Raw genomic sequence first — 16,646 nt, 5'->3', positions numbered from 1 at the left:
AATTGCTTACTTGAGCTTTTTGATATTCCTCTTTTCAGAATGCTGACATAGACTTCCAGAAGTCACAGTTTACATATCTATATGTATTTAATTGGAGTAAAATGAAGTTATTGAAAAAGTTATTTAAAAGCCTGCATATGGAAATCTGCTGCTTTAAAATTATATATAGATTCCAAATATGTCTGGAATCCAATTGAAATGCCCATAAGCCTCAGAACTTGGAGGATAATGGGCATTCTGTGAAGACTTGGAGGAGTGGCAGAGGCAATCTTTACTTTCCCTCTCCTCCTGCTTTGCAATTTTGCTAGGTGGCCATTTTTGACTATCTGGCAAGAGTTCTTTGCAGTGGCCACAGGATACCTTGTATTCTGTCTGCTTCAGTCATCACCTCTTTCCCTTGAACATCTCATATTTCTGACCTTGGAGAGTAGCTGGCACAGTCCTTTCTGTGCTGGTGCAAGGGACCAGGGGAGCTGTGCCAGTGTTCTGAACCCTGGTGCTGAGGCTGACCTCAGAGCTGGGGACCTGAAAAGCACTGTTGAAGACAAGTTACAAGGAGACAATATCCTGACAATATCCAGGCATCAATAGGACCATTCTCATAGTTTGAAAGCACACCACTGCCTGAAATACTCTATTCTAGATTTTATTGAGTATTTGATTTAAGAGAGCTTGAATTTGGGGATAAATTCAACCCCAAATTTGATTTATAGTTCAAGATGTCTCCCTTTTTCTACAACTTTTTTTTTATTTCTGTAAGCTGTCCTGAGATGCTTTGTGTATAGGATGGGGTATAAATACTTTAAACAAACAAATAAATAAATAAAGGTTAATTGGCAAATTATTTTAAAAATTTCTTTGGCAAAGTCATCTACCTGGATGCTCACTTCATGAGTTGTGATTTCCTACAGGAGAAGCTGCCTTTAAGGCTTTTCATTAGGCATATGGCTTTATCTTCTGTTACAAGCCTCAAAGCTCAGTTCCATTTTGGGCTCAACTTGAGCTACTACTTGACTCAGTTGAACTCTTGTCAGGTACCAGACTCCTTTGTTGTTCAGGTATGTGGTTTATTAGAGATAAATCCATATGTAACATTTTGGGCCATGGGCATCATTGTCATCTGGGCATGGTTGTGATCTCTTTGCCCATGAAAAACTTGTTGTTGTTGTTGTTAGTCGCAAAGTCGTGTCCGACCCATTGCGACCCCATGGACAACATTCCTCCAGGCCTTCCTGTCCTCCACTATCTCGCAGAGTCCACTTAAGCTCAAGTTGACTGCTTCAGTGACTCCATCAAGCCACCTCATTCTCTGCCATCCCCTTCTTCTTTTGCCATCTATTGTTCCCAGCATTAGGCTCTTCCCCAGGGAGTCCTTCCTTCTCATTAGGTGGCCAAAGTATTTGAGTTTCATTTTCAGTATCTGGCCTCCTAAAGAGCAGTCAGGGTTGATCTCCTCTAGGACTGACCGGTTTGATCGCCTTGCGGTCCAAGGGACTCGCAGGAGTCTCCTCCAGCACCACAATTCCAAGGCCTCAATCCTTCGATGCTCAGCCTTTCTTATGGTCCAGCTTTCACAGCCATACATTGCCACTGGGAAAACCATAGCCTTGACTATACGCACTTTTGTTGGCAGGGTGATGTCTCTACTTTTTAGTATGCTGTCTAGATTTGCCATAGCTTTCCTCCCCAGGAACAAGCGTCTTTTAATTTCTTGGCTGCAGTCCCCATCTGCGGTGGTCTTAGAGCCCAGGAAAATAAAATCTGTCACTACTTCCATTTTTCCCCCCATCTATTTGTCAGGAAGTGAAAAACTTACCTTGTGGGAAAAATGTACCTGTATACTACACAACATTTGAGGCTATCTGGACAGAGAATTTTGAGCAATTTGGCCTAATGTTATTGAGTTGTGTACTGAACATGCATTGGAATATATTTTTTGAGCTTTCATTTTTAATAGAAATCAATATCTACTAATATTTTAGATATATTATACTAGATGATTATTTGTATTTGTTTTTCCCTCTCTTTGAATCTATCTTGTGTGGTAAGTTTGATAAAACAGGAAGAGGAAAAATAAAAAAGGAAATCAACAAAGATGGTACATTTGAACTTGAAACCATCAAGTATGGCATTCTTGAGGCATTGTAAAATCATATATTTATTTATTAGATTTATATCCTTTCTGTTTTTAAGATCTCAGTGTGGCTGACATTATTCTTCTCCTCCTGCTCTAAATCTTATTCTCACAACAGCTCTGTGAGGTTGGTTGGACTGAGACTGGCTCAAAATCACCTGGTTGGCTGAACAGGGACTAGAACCCAGTTTGCCTAAGTCCCAGACCTGCACTCTTAACCACTATACCACTGATAGCATCTATACTTTGGAATAGTCTCCCTACCAATGTCTGCCTGGTGTCATCTCTATTGTTTCAGCACCAGGCAAAAATGTTCCTTTTTCAGAACTTTTTGAATAGCTGATCCTGTCTTCCCATTCAATGTTTTTATGCTGTTATTATATTGTTTTAAATTTTGATTATGATATATGTTATTGTTTATTACAGTATGTATCTGTATTTTTACTGTAAGCCACCTTGAGAACTTTGGGTAGTAGGTGACATATAAATGGAATGATGGAATGATAAATACAGCTTCGTATCCCATCATAGATGTGCTGGCCCAAGACATCTTGCTGTACAAGGCAAGCTGTATTATTTTGGCATCCAAGGCAGCAAAACCCAGAAACACCTCTCTGGGTTCCTGGCAATAAAACTGAAGTAAGAAAAAATTAAGCAACAAGCAATTTGCTGCCTTCTCATGACACCCAAAATCAGCTGTCTGAGCTGCTCACAGCTTCACTGCCCAAGTCCTTTATACCATCTATTAATCATCAACCATCTTCTCCTAACCCATCAATCTTTGGGGAAAGCCACATATGATGCAAAATATTCCTGTGTGCTTATTTGTCTTTCTGTGCAATGGGTGAGAAGTTGGTTCTGTGCTTTGAAGCTGAAAGAGCCTTTTGGCTAAGATTAAGTGTAATATTTAATAAGTTCAATTTTGTTTGGTAATTTCTTTGTCTCCAAGTTGAAGATAATAGCAAAGAATGGGCATCCTACCCTAACTAGTGCAGCAGGGACTGCAAAGGAGATGTAAACAGCTTCAGCCAGGTGGAATGGCTGCTAAACAACATTAATTAATTCACTCAAACCCTAACCTACTTTATGTCTAATGTACATAATGCAATAATGCATGTGAAGCTTTTTTTAACCTACTGGCTAAGGATAATGTTGATTTGTCTTATGTCCTGCTGTTCCCAACAAGAAGCCTAGAAGCTCATTCCCTTCATGAAGAACACATCCCCAAGGATAATGCTTATTCCTGGTTAGCAGATTAGAAACCCTGCATTCTCTGTAAAATGTCCTGCAGCATATCTGATGCATTGTCATATGCTACATTCTAAGTTCACTCCCCCATGTATGGGCAAATGTTAAAATAAATGACATTACGCTACACAATATGAGAAGCAGTATGGCCATGTTCTTTGTTCTGCTGTGTAGCTGAGAGAGAGACAACAAGAACGCCCGCTTACAAGGCATATCTGCCTTGTGTGCATACTGGCAGGAGAATGCTGTGTGAAAGCCCACAACACCGCTTTGCAAAATCCTTTGGGTTGGTCATGAGATTCATAATCTTCTTCCAGATGTCCACTGCCACACTAGCTACTGGCCTGTTGCAGATCTGTCCCCTACCCCATGCAACGTATTCAGGCTTAAGATCTCTTTCCCTCCTGCTTCCCATCCCTTTCTTTTCTCTGTAGTATCAGGTTATTGTACTTCCCTAGTATTTGAACAACAGAATAGCAAAAGCCCCACAGATTGCCTTTACAAAGGGCTGCCCTTGGTAGGTTCCTGTGTACTATTAAAGCTGCCCTTCCCATTGATTTTCAAACTTTCTGTTTCTGAACAGACTTGCAGAACAAAATCACTTCTATCTCTACACATTTTTCAGAAGGAAGCTCATGGGAGAAGCATATGGAATTAATACAGTTTGTTCCAGGCTTCTGGAGTGCTGATATAGCATCCATTCTCCTGCAAGCCATTATAGATAATATGCATAGTGACTGACTTCCTGCTGTAAGAAAAACACAGAACATGTTCACTGGCAAGAAGCTGTGTGCGTGTCAGGGGTGGTGGTGGTTGTGCGGGGAGGGTCATTTAGTGGAGCTATTGGGTTATACTGATCTTTGCTCAGATGCAGTATTTTGCCAGTGGCACACAAAATAAATCCAGCCACTGGTTAGGGCATTCCATGCTTTGGTTAAGGCTGCTCTAATATCTGGCTACCAGCTGGCAGACTGAAGAAGATAATGAGGCTTTCCACTTAAAAGAGACTAAATAATTCAGCTGTGTTTGGATAGAAAATGATCAATCTGGCCAATTTTATGAAAATTTCTTTATAAATGTTAAGATCTACCTGCATCTTAAAAACTATGTCAGGATTTCAGAAGGACTTCCTTCTCTCATACAGACCTGCATGAGCATTAAAATCAGCACTGCATATTGATGCTGTGAGAGGTGTGGTAGGCAGGCATAAGAGATGCTGTCTTTTCTGTAATAGCCTGTAGACTGGAATGTTCTCCCGAGGGCTACTTGCCATGGCTCAGATTTGCTTGGTTTTCAGTGTGCAATGGATAAGTCCCACTTGTTTCAGCAGGCTTTTAATTTTCAACTAGTTTCTACCTCTTAACTGGTTATGATTTATGGTTGCTGGGTTGTTATGTCATGTGAATCTAGTCATTGACTATTCTGAGCAGAAAAGACTATCTGTTATCTATCTATGGTATCTGTACCTCATCTGTCAAGCAAATGATAACTGAGGAACTGAATTTTTATCAGTGAGTTAAATTGTAATATCTATATATATTCATATCCTGTATAAAACTTTTTGTTCATGCAATACTTGTCAGAGTGAAAACAGTTGCAGAAACTGGAGCATAATATGTTTCCATTGTGGCTGCTTTCAACCTGACTTCATGGAGACTGTTCCCCTTCATACACTGCTTAGGTTTAGGGTTAGGACTAGTGCTAGGACTTCCCTCCTCTTCATCCTGATACCAAAAAAGAAAAAAAGTATTTTTTTTCCTAATGGTGAGAAACAGAATGAGAGGGACCTTCAAGAATTTCTTCTGGGAAGGAGTTCCTTATTTGTGCGGTGCCATCACCGTTCAAGTTCTTGCTTCTCATAATTGCTTGCTTAGCATGATGTATTTATTGGACAGAAAGCAGGTCCATCAAAACCAATCTAAAAAACTAGAGAAGTTTATTTTATGGATTCCACAGTAAATATATATCAAAGCAGTTGAATGATTACATACTGTAAAACTCCCAAATCTCTACTGTTCAAATCCTAACCCTAGTAGTTTGAGTCATATAAAAAGGACTCATTTTCTTGATGGGTGCATTATTATCTATGGTTTAGGAAAAAAATTATGGGATGTAATATTTATTCTTAGACTGACAGCAACAAGTTTTCAGGTATGCATGGAAGTGAGCAAATGGCTTCCTGGCATTTTGCCACTTCTGCTTTGCATCCTATGAATGCTTTTATTTATTTATTTATTTTATTTATTATTTTTTTCAATTTATATCCTGCCTTTTTCCTACAAAGGGCTCAAGGCAGCTTACATCATTCTCCTCCTCCATCTTATCCCCACAACAACAACCCTGTGAGGTAGGTTGAGCTGAGAGTCTGTGATTGGCCCAAAGTCACCCAGCTGGCTCCATGGCTGAGCCAGGAATAGAACCCAGATCGTCTGAGTCCCAGTCCCATGCTCTTAACCACTACACCACACTGGCTCTCACATGTGACATATGAACCCCACATTCTGGGTTGTTCAGCAACAATCAAACCAGAGTTTGAATCTGTGGTATGTCATTGGGTTAGAACTCTGGGTTGTCTGTTCCAGATGTACATGTTGTATCAGACAAAGCAGAAACAGGGCATTCCAAGTTTGCTGATGAAAGTGGATGCAAAGCAAAAGCAATGCATGAGCCTGAGGCAGTGCACTTGCTTGCACTGGCACATCCCCACCAATACATAAGTTGAACAACCCATGAGTGGAGCCGGCTGGAGCTGGGGTCACACTAGATGGCCCGGGAGGCCCCTTCTGACTTGCTCAGTTTCCATGTTTCTAACCCATGGTGTTATGTACAAATCAGGCAATAGACTTCATTATGGTCATGTGCAGGGACATTGCTAGGCATGACACTGACCTTGGGTCATTTATTCATGGGTGGTAGTGTAGGCATATTGCTTATGTTTTAGTCTCATTTCATTGCTGCTGTGCATGACTTTAGGAGAGCAAGTTGTTTGTAGTTAGCTAATCAGCTATAAGGTAGGTGTGGAAAGGACAGAAACGACTGGCAAAAAGTAGCCAATTACTGTGTGTTGGGAGGAACTAAGGCAGAAAACAAAAGATGGTAGAGGGAAGACCAGTGCACATGGAAAAGGCATTCTAGGGCCTCGTGATAGCAAAACTGAATGTACATATACTTGCCTGGAGTTAGATATCATTTTGTGTGCAACTGTGGTGATTCAAGAAGGTAGGTGAGAGCCCCCTGCAGGCATGTGAAGGCTTCAGTGGAGCCTTGGGACTTATAGTAAAGGAGGAGCTGGCTTATACTTGGTGCTAGCTGACAGTTGGGTTGGGGGAAGAGAGTAAGCCAAGAACAGTTTCCTGCAGCTTGCTAGCATTGGCTGTTTGAGCTGAAATGGTGGAAGGAAAAGAAGAGAAAGAGGGGTAGATAGATAGATCGAGATAGGGGCCCATCCTGCCATTATTGGGGTGGGCTGTGAGTGGATGGTGTGTGCAGAAGAACTAAGGAAACTAACAGGAAGGGCTACTGTGGTTCGACTTGGGATTGGTTAAGGACAGGTGAGGATGGGATGAGTGGAGAATCTGAGGAAGGTTTTGTTTGTTCCTTCTCTTAAATTAGGTGTGGCTGGGAATCCTCCTCTCCATTTTATCCTCACAGATGCCCTGTAAGGTATGTGAGGCTGAGACTCATTCACTGGTTCAAAGTCACCCAAGTTATCTTCATGTCTAAGTGGTATCTTGGGCCCAGATGTTTCCTGTCCAGCACACCATCCATTATATCATATTGATGCACAAAGTGGACAGACATCTAAATCTTTGGAGAAAAAGGGGGATCAAGATGGTTTTGTATATAGCAATCAGGCAGAAAAGGTACATGAAGTTGCCATATTAAAGGAACTTTTAAGAAGACAGGTGATGGGAATTTGGCTTGCCTTTGTAAAATTTAGCTCTTTATCTACATATAAATTGACATTTGCTAATCTTATATAAACACTTGTCTCAGGACTCTGGACCTTAGTACACAGTGATAGCGCAGTAAATGTGACATTTGTACTTTTGAAATTTGAATTTACTGCTCATCTCTTAAAATTTGAAACATATAATAAATAGGTAAGGTCATTTTGTTTTGATTACCTATGCAATATGCCTGGGCTTTCACTGTTCAACTTTGTTGGGCAAAGAAGACTGAATACTGAAGTGCTGTACCCAATATTGTTTGTGTGTATTACCCACGGTCAGTCTATAGATATGCACCCAGGCAGTGTGTGTGTGAGTCTTCAGAAATACACCAATACTTTTCTTCCTCCTGCTGCTTATGTGCCTTATGTTGTCAACAGGGTACATCTAGATTGTCTGATTTGTTCAACCAGTACTGGTAAATAAATAGTATTTTACATTGTCTTAAAACAAGCAAGTGGCACAGTCATAAAATGAACCCGAACACATTTCAGATTGAAGTACCTAGCTGTCTTTGTGGCTGAAGAGCCTGAGACAGTTAGAACCAGAGAATGCTATTGATCTTCCCCCTTTTGGATTGTGGTGGGAAGATGTTAATGAGCTTTTCTCCAGTCCAGGTCAAACATGCGACACAAAGGTATAAAAGCAACCATGAAAATGGAAAATTAGCTTAAAAATAAGCAGATTTAATCATGGATGCAATTAATGTCAACAGGTAAATAATTATATGATTGCTTATTTTGAATTTACATCCAAATTAGAATAGAGAGATAGAATTGAGAGTTTTAAATAAAGAGTGTTTAAATGTTACTGGCAAGCAGTCATCATGAAAATAAAGCCATTCACAAACCAAACTTCTGAAATATATTTATATAAGGCCCAATAATTAGTCAACATAATAAAACAGAGGGTTTACAAGAAGTCCAGCTAAAATCCAGTGTTATTCCGATGAAAATCTTCAGCTAGTCAATGGATAAACATTCTCACCAAGTGAAATGAGAAACTCAAGTTAAAAGCAAATCCAAAAAGCAAACAATCCAGGATTGGAAAGGTTGTGAATGAGCAGCGCTGCTTGTTCCCTCATGCTGATCTTCACGATCATGTTTAATGTGGAAATTTTAAAATGTTCTTATTTGTTCAAATATATTTGGACTTGGGATATACTGTACTTTTTATTATCACATTTAAGGCCTAAATCCCACATCAGCAAAGGATGTGGCTACTTTATTTCCTCACTGGACTCTGAACTGGCATGTCCAGAAGGTTTAGAAACCTTTCTGAGCATCTAGTCTTTATGGGCAAGGATTTTTTTATTGCTTGTTTTTGCTTTGGTATGGAGGACTATTCCACTGGGGCAACTGCTACCTGCAGTGTGAAGTGATACTGCCCATATTTATTTGTAAGATACTTGGCACATTAATCCAGTCTTTATTCAACATTTCATATGTCCCAAACATGATTACAATTCCAGGTTCAAATTTTCAGCCTAAACGACTTAGCTTTCAGAGTTGTTGAGGAGACGTAAGGATGAAATCCTGAGTTCTTTAGAAGAAATTGCCATAAAGGTGGCCATTCATGCATCACCAAAAAGGGGCACATTGTTGCATAGATGTTGATTTATAGTTGTAGATGCAAAATTATAAATAGCTGCAGTACTTTAAATAGAAATATAGTATCCTTTCATGGTGGGGAAGACTCTAACATGGTGACCTGTGTGCCTGTTCTGTTTGTTGTCCAGGTGCTCACTGCTCTTCCTTATGGGTCTTTATTTTTAAGCCAGAGTTGGGCTGGCTAGTTCTTCAGATACAGGATATTTTCAAAAAGACACACGTCATCTGCAAAATAGGACACAATATTGGTATATCTGTATAACAATAATAATATTACCTGTAATTACACCAGATTTTAAAATTTATACCCTGCCAGCATAACTCCCCAGAGACTTCAAGGCTGCTAACAATATATTATGATGGGTTAAAATAGTATAAATAATGCAGACATAGCACCAATATCCATGATATCTGTGATCTACAGCATCTATTACTGGTTTTCAAGCTCTACAAGCAGATGTCAGAGGACAGTGTCACAAGCAGGATACCGAGTTGGGTGGACAACTGTTCTGAGCCAATTTAACCACTCTTCCACTCTTATGAAAACCAGATTCATTTTATTTTGTCTTCCCATTATCCTCTTAGCTCCAAGAACTTTAAAAAAATGGTACGTGATTTTCTGAAGATTTCACATTCAGCTAGGACATTAAAACAAAAAAATTACTCACAGAAATTGAATAATTGCTCTAATCCTCTCATAGAAATACATTGCTTTCATCTGGTTGAATTTATCATGCATCCAACTCATAGTAGGGAAGCCATGCTTGATAATCAGTTTATTGGCTAATTACATTTTTAACCAAAATATTCTCAAATAAAACCAGTTCATTTGCAGCCTGAAGTAATTCACTAGCAGATTGTAAAGTCATCAGATGTGAACATGGTACAGCATGCCTTGTTTCCTGTTTACTAAATACATTGTTGGCTGCCTGCTTTATGTCTTTCAGGTTAAACTTGGAACTGTTTACTGCCAGAGATGTCATGAAGCTTCATGTCAGAGTTCTCCATTTAAAGGAGAACATAGCTTTCCTGGCTCTGCTTCTTGCTAGCACCAGCCATAGTGGATTCCCAGTCATTTACAAATCTAAGCCAGATCAGGCAGAGGTTTTCCTGGGGACAATTACTAGGTAAGACACCCAGAATCTTCTGCCTTGAGGTAAGGGGTATTTAGATTAAAGAATGAAGGTCTTAACACATTGTGTTATGAAAATGCATGCTTTCAAGTAAAGGTCTTGAGATTTACAATAGTTTTCCTTTTATTTTATGCAACACATCATCTGCAGGCCTTTCTCTGTTCTGTACTGCTGTGTCATGTTCCATTAGAAACAGGTAAATTCTCAAGGCACTTGGAGGCTTGTGTGTTCCTTGTGTGTTCAGACTGATTATATCATCAAAGTGAAACCTACATGTTAGCTCTTTGTTTACTCAAGTTCACCTCTTTCAAGATAAAACATGTCAAAATTCAGACAGAACAGCAAGTCTCTATAAGAATTGTGATGGATTGCTTCACCAAACAGGAACTAAAGTGAGTAAGCACTTCTACTTCAAGGAAGAAAAGTGGCAATACACCTAGGGTTTGGGAGGTTTCACAACAGTTCACTTCATGTTATTGCACAAGCTTGACTTAATTCAAGATTGATAGATATGCTTACTGAGTGTCAATTACTAGACAGAAAAAGCAAACTTGTAACAGTCTTGCAAAATATAAGAGAACTATTTCTGTAACTGCAGGTAAACAGACACTAGAAAGCAAAATATATTTTTTTATCATCACCATGATTTTACATGCATCTTCCAAATCATTGGATTTGCATGTCACTATAACCCTCTGTGCAAACAAGCTAATCATAATCAAATTGTTCATGAAAAAACCCATGACAGACAACCAGTCTCACTGTGAGTTGTCCCCACTTCCTTTACATTCAGTCTTCCTATTGCAATCTCAAAGGACTTCATGGCAGGATCAGTCTCTGCCCATTCTCTCTACCATAATCATGCACTCATTTGTGCTTGCTGCAGTATTTTTTCCCCTTTCCTCCCTTTGTTGTGCAGAGGGGAGATCACTTTTTGAGCTTGACAGTTAGTGACGGCCCTTTCAAAGCATTCAAGCAATGTCATCCCACTAATAGCAGCAGCAGCAACAAAATTAGCACAAGAAATTTTCTAAATGTGTTCAGCATGCTAAAACTAATTTTGGGTGGATTTATGTAGGTATCCATGTGCATGGGTCCAAAACTGTAAGCCTTGCATCTTGGCAATGTGCTGAAGGACTCCTTTTATGTCCTGCTCCTTTTATGAATGCATGAAGCTTTGTCAGTGAATTGTCAATCTGGTTCCTTTTTAAATGTTCTATTTTTACATGAATGCATATGCATCTGTCAAAAAATAGGTAAGTCTGTAAAATAAGCCTTTTAAAAGGAAGTGGAATTTAGACAGCTAGTGAAAAAGGGCTGGCTTGTACTCTTTTGTTTCCTTTAGCACCTAGGGCCTCCACAAACAATTGAAAAGTGTGAGGAAAAATGTGAGGATGTGTCACATCCAGAAAACATTCCTAGATAATCTTGCTACAAAGGGAGTGATCTACTGGCCACCTTTTTTATGCATGAAATTTACTTGCAGATTTGCTTTCTTTTGACAGCTGTCAGGAGAAGCAAAATGGGAAAAAGCTCCTTGCAGCCTCCCTGGATTTATTTATTTAAAACCCATGGTGGGTGCCTGCTGCACTTAGATAGCAGAACCCTTGAAGGACATTAGCCAGATAAGGCTTGCAACTTTGGATCTGTGCATGCGGGCACCCATGCACTTGCTCAAGTCTGACTTAAAAAAAAGTTTAAAAATATTTGTGCAAATTACTTGAGCTAATCTTTGAAGGGTTGGCAGCTTCTTCAATGTATTGCTTGGGCACTTTGGAGTCACTTGCAGAGTGGAGACTGCAAAGTGTGATATCTCAGGGAAAAAAGAGGAGAAAAGTAGTAAAACCCACATGGTGTACCTAATTATGGGGGGAGGGGCATCAAGTCACTGACAGTTGCTCCTCCATGCTGTTTGAGTCTCAATAGGTTGGCTGGCAATGATAGTTCCCCAGGCTAGTTTGGCAAAAATGGCAAGCTTTTTTCCCCCTGCTTTGTCAAAGTGGTCAAGTTAACCACTTCCTGTAACCCATGATGGTGTTGGTTGCCCAGGTCTAAATGACATGAGAACCCATTATGAGTGTAACAACCCAAACAAATAAGGCAAACAATAAGTTTGTCACCCATGATGGGTTGCCGTGTTATATGAGCACAATCAATAACAGGGCATCATGTGCCATCCTATTGTTTGCAACTGACATTTTTGTAAATATTGCCCAATTGCTCCTTCTGGATATTGGAGAAGGTGAACAGACAGTGGATAGTGATATGTGACCCCAGACCTCTGGCTTGTCTCACCCCAAAAAGGAGATTTTAGGAGTCTTGTTGGGCTATTTCTCTGGCTTGTTGGGAGAGAGAAAAACCAGAGGTCCAAGTTTACATGTCATACTTGTTTAGTTATTCCTGCTTATATTGGGAGCAGTCAGACAGTGTGTACAAACAGACTTAAACATTATTAACCAGGATCCAGAATAATCCAAGCTTATTGTAACATGCAAATTGGATCTTTTTTTTTTTTTTTTTTTTGAACGGTATAATGCTTATGTCAACCACACCTGAAGGCATCTGGCACAATGCTGGCTTCAGAATTTGTAGTGTCCATGGGCTAGACAATTTCAATGTCCTTCTCCCTCAGTGAATCTCCTGTCATACTGCCATCGTCACTAGGTGCAATTCCTCCTTTTACTGTGACAAGAAAGTTTGTTGCTGTTATGTATTGCCAAGTTGTTTCTGTTTTATGATGACCCTATGAATGAATGCTCTTCAACCTGTCCTATCCATGACAGCCCTGCTTGGGTCTTGTAGACAAAAAGCTGTGGCATCCTCTATGGAATCAAGCCATCTCATAGTCAGTCTTCCTCTTCTTCTTCTGCCATCAATTTTCCCTAGCAGAATTGTCTTCATCAGTGAATCTTGCCTTCCCATGATATGCCCAAAACATGACAGTTTCAATTTGGTCAATTTGGCTTCTCATGAAAGTTCTGGCTTTATTTTGATCTATATTTTCAAAATATCACTTGTTTATTTTACTCTTAGTCCAGAGTATGCACAAAGCTTTCTTCCAACAGTCTGGGGCAGACTGTAGTCACCCTTGGATGACTTGGGCAAGGTATGCAAAATCTTCTGCAATTTCAGTTTCTTCACTGTTGACACTAAAGTTCTGTTCATTTTGCTGTAGTCATGATTTTTAATTTCTTGATATTCAACTGTAGTCCTGCTTTTACATTCTTTATGCTATCAGTAATTTTTTTCCAGTTTTACTGCTTTCTGCCAGTAATAAGCTATCCTCTACATGTCTTAAATTATTGATGTATCTTCCACCAATTTTCACTCCTTCTTCTGATCCCAATTCAGCTTTTCTCATGTTCTGTATATAGTTTGAACAAACAGAGATAAAATTCACCCTAGCCTGACACCTTTGCCTAAGGGAAACCATGCTGTTTCTTCATATTCTGTCCTAATAGCAGCTTCTTGTCCATGGTACATGTTATGCATCATGACAATCAAGTGGTAACGCACCCTCTTTTCTTTCAGTGCCATCCTCAACTATTTGTGATCCGCCCAGTCCAAAGATTTACTGTAATCTATAAAGCAAAGACTGATCTTCTTATGAAATTTTTGATGTGCTCCTGAGTGCCTCTTCCTTTTCAGAATCCAGGTTGAACATCAGGCATTTCTTCTTAGGTATAGGATACTCTGTTGAAACGCCTTAAGCATCATTTGTTTGCATGGGAAATATCTGCAATGATTATGTAGATGTTGTCCTCTTTTGTGTCTTTCTTGTAGATTGGGGTTTCTAGTCTGTAAGCCATTGTTTTATTTTCCATATTTATTGGCACACTCTTGTTAGGATTTGGATCAATTCAGTTTCTGTGACTAGAAACAGTTCTATTGGCATTCAATCTACTCTGGGGGCTTTATTCCTTCCAAGTGTTTTCAGAGCAGTTTTCATTTTACTTTCTAATATCACAGGCTTCTTCTCATAGGATTCCCCTTTGAATGAGTTCCTCATATTTTATCTCTTTTATACAGTTCTTCCATATACTGTGTCCATCATCTCCTTATTTTCGCCTGGTCAGATTGTATGTTCCACTGTTTGTTTTTCAGCCTTCCTAATCTAGATTTGAATTTCCCTTTGATTTCTTGGATCTTCTGAAAGAAGTCTCCCACTTCTCTTGCTTTGTTGTTTTCCTCTATTTCTTTGCACTGACCATTGTAATAGTTCTTTTTGATGGCACGTGACAGTCGCTCAAAAGTTGCATTCTCAATTACGAGCCTAGTTCTACCACTTTTTGCTTTTGCTTCTTGCCTGTTCTTAGCAATTGTGATTCATCCATCTTCTGTCATCCAGCTAGGGTTTTTCTTTTCTTTTCTTTTGCTGCAGGAATTGTCTTTTGGAATTCTTCCCTAATAATGTCTCTGGTTTCAGTTCTTAGTTCTTCTGGTTCTCAGTCAACTGAGTTCAGTAATGTAAATACGTTCTTTATGTGACATGTACATTCCCAGGAAGGTTATTTAAGTTGTATCTTGGCACTATGCTTCTGTTAATGATCCTTTTCAGCTTTACTTTGATTTTTGATATTGATAGTTCATGGTTGCTACCAAAATCTACATTTGGTCTTTTTTTTTTTTTTTTTTGGCAGTGAGTATATAGCTTCTCCATTTCCTATACAGGAGTCTAACTGATTTGTATATTGGCCATCTGGTGATGTCCATGCATACAGTCATCTAATTGGTTGCCTGAAATATAGAGTTGTGATAAACTTTAAATATGTAGTTGTGATTGTTGGCTTCACCCAATGCTATAATTCATTTTCCTGTTTTATTTACCCCTACAATTTGCCTACAACATTTTGCTTTGTTTTCCACTTTTGTGTTCCAGTCATCTATGGTGATCAGTATGTCTTGTTTTGGTGGGTTGAAAATTTCCTCTTGAACACTTGTATGAAAGTTTCTGATTTCTTATTCTTCAGCATCTGCTGTTGGAGCACAGACTTGAATGATGTTTACGTTGATAGGTTTTCTGAACATTCTGATTGATATGATTTGATAGGTTTGGATTATAGCCACTTACTGTTTGTGCTACATTTTACTTCAGTATGGGAACCACTCCATTACTTCTGAACATTGTCATTTCCAGAGTAAAACACTGTATGTTTATCCAAATGAAAATATTCCATTGTAGTCTACCTTGTTTCACTCACACCTTGCCTTACATTTTCCACTTTGCCATGATTCATACTTCTCACATTCCATGTTCCAGTTGGATGTGTTGTAGAGTGTTGGACTTTCCTTTAAACTCTGTGCATGTCTGTCACTAAACTTCCTTTCAGCTTTCTAACTGCATCATTAGCAATAGTGCTATTCGTAGTTATCCTCTGCTCTTCCCCAGAAGCTACTCAAGTGTATTCTGACGTGGGAGTCTCATCTTCTGGCACTATCTCTTGTTTCATCTTGGATTGTTTTCAAGGTATGAACATTTAGAAATGGCTTGCCACTGTTTTCCTCTAACCCGTGTTAGCTTGAACATTACTACTATTGTCTGCAAAAGATCCTCCACCAGAGTCACCTTCAACTAATGCTTCTGCCTAATAGCTGCCCTTCAGGAGTTTCTCCATCAGTGAGATCCATTTGCTTTTGCTGATGTGACCATTACTCCTTAAGATGATGGATGCATCTGGTGTCTCAACTCTGACCATTCTGTCTTGGGCTACCCTGCTAGTCTAGCCTCCTTGCAGCATTGCTTATCTGACACTTTCAAACCCACTCACCATGTTATGTTGTGCATCCAAGAGTGGGGAAGAGAAAGTGGGGGAGATATTCTCAACTAAATCATGTCCTAGAGAAAAGAAATGCTCAAATGATCAAAGGAGAATATATAAAAAGCAATGCTTGGACTGCAAAATTCACTTTTATTTGCTGTGAAGTTGATTTGATGCAGAGGCAATATTAATCTGCTCCTTTGTAATGGGGATTGTATTCTACTTTTGTACATGTTCTAACACAACTGGGCTTTCCTTAGGAATACTTGACAATAGCTTCCAGTTTCTGTTTTTCAGTTCTAGTCCACCTTGCATCTTATTTAAGCCTCTGCAATTTGCACAAAAGTTCATTCTACTTTCTGTCCTGTATTTTATAAATAATAGAGTATATTGTGATATACAGATTTGTACAACTGTGTAGATAAAAATGAGCTAACCCTTATATAACACTAACCAATGCTATTTCTGTTTATTTTTAAAAAATCCTTATAACGGGCAACCTCACTTTTTAAGAATATTGCCATGTACTGAGAAAGGTAGATACATTTTAGAGAAAACTCAGTACTGACCTGGGATAAAAATCTGATTCATGCAGTCTAGAGTAAGTGGAAGACATGCAGTGAACATAACGCACTTGGAAAAAGGGGAAGATGGTACTGGTAGGCAGAAATAATGTTCCAAGTATCACTTAGCTTGAAAGCTACATAGCATGGTAGGGTGACATGTCTGTTGTAATGGTGGTTTTGGCCTGTAGAAGTATAAGACTACTGTAATAGCTGGGCCAGCACTGAGGGCCTTTGCAGCTATCACCC

The 16,646-nt window shown here is 39.2% G+C and overlaps 1 protein-coding gene across 13 annotated transcripts in view; it reads left to right on the top strand.

The window, feature by feature from the left end:
* Nucleotides 1-16,646, top strand: part of LOC123020566 (chloride channel protein C-like) — a 297,824-nt gene that overhangs the window by 52,598 nt on the left and 228,580 nt on the right. For 12 of the 13 annotated variants that reach the window (XR_006414127.1, XR_006414134.1, XR_006414135.1 and 9 more), the window contains one exon: nucleotides 9,890-10,069. Coding sequence is in view for 2 of the 13 variants with exons in the window: in XM_044424445.1 (XP_044280380.1) it covers nucleotides 9,890-10,069 (180 nt within the window). In the remaining 11 variants the exon portion in view is untranslated. Of the gene's footprint in view, nucleotides 1-9,889; nucleotides 10,070-10,225; nucleotides 10,851-16,646 lie in introns of those variants that run through there. The other variant, XM_044424446.1, reaches the window with a different exon arrangement.

This window comes from Varanus komodoensis, unplaced genomic scaffold, assembly GCF_004798865.1.
Source record: "Varanus komodoensis strain SLA01 unplaced genomic scaffold, ASM479886v1 scaffold14_1, whole genome shotgun sequence".
Taxonomy (NCBI): domain Eukaryota; kingdom Metazoa; phylum Chordata; class Lepidosauria; order Squamata; family Varanidae; genus Varanus; species Varanus komodoensis.
Note: the sequence above shows the minus strand (reverse complement) of the source record. Positions and strands in the feature narration are given on the sequence as shown.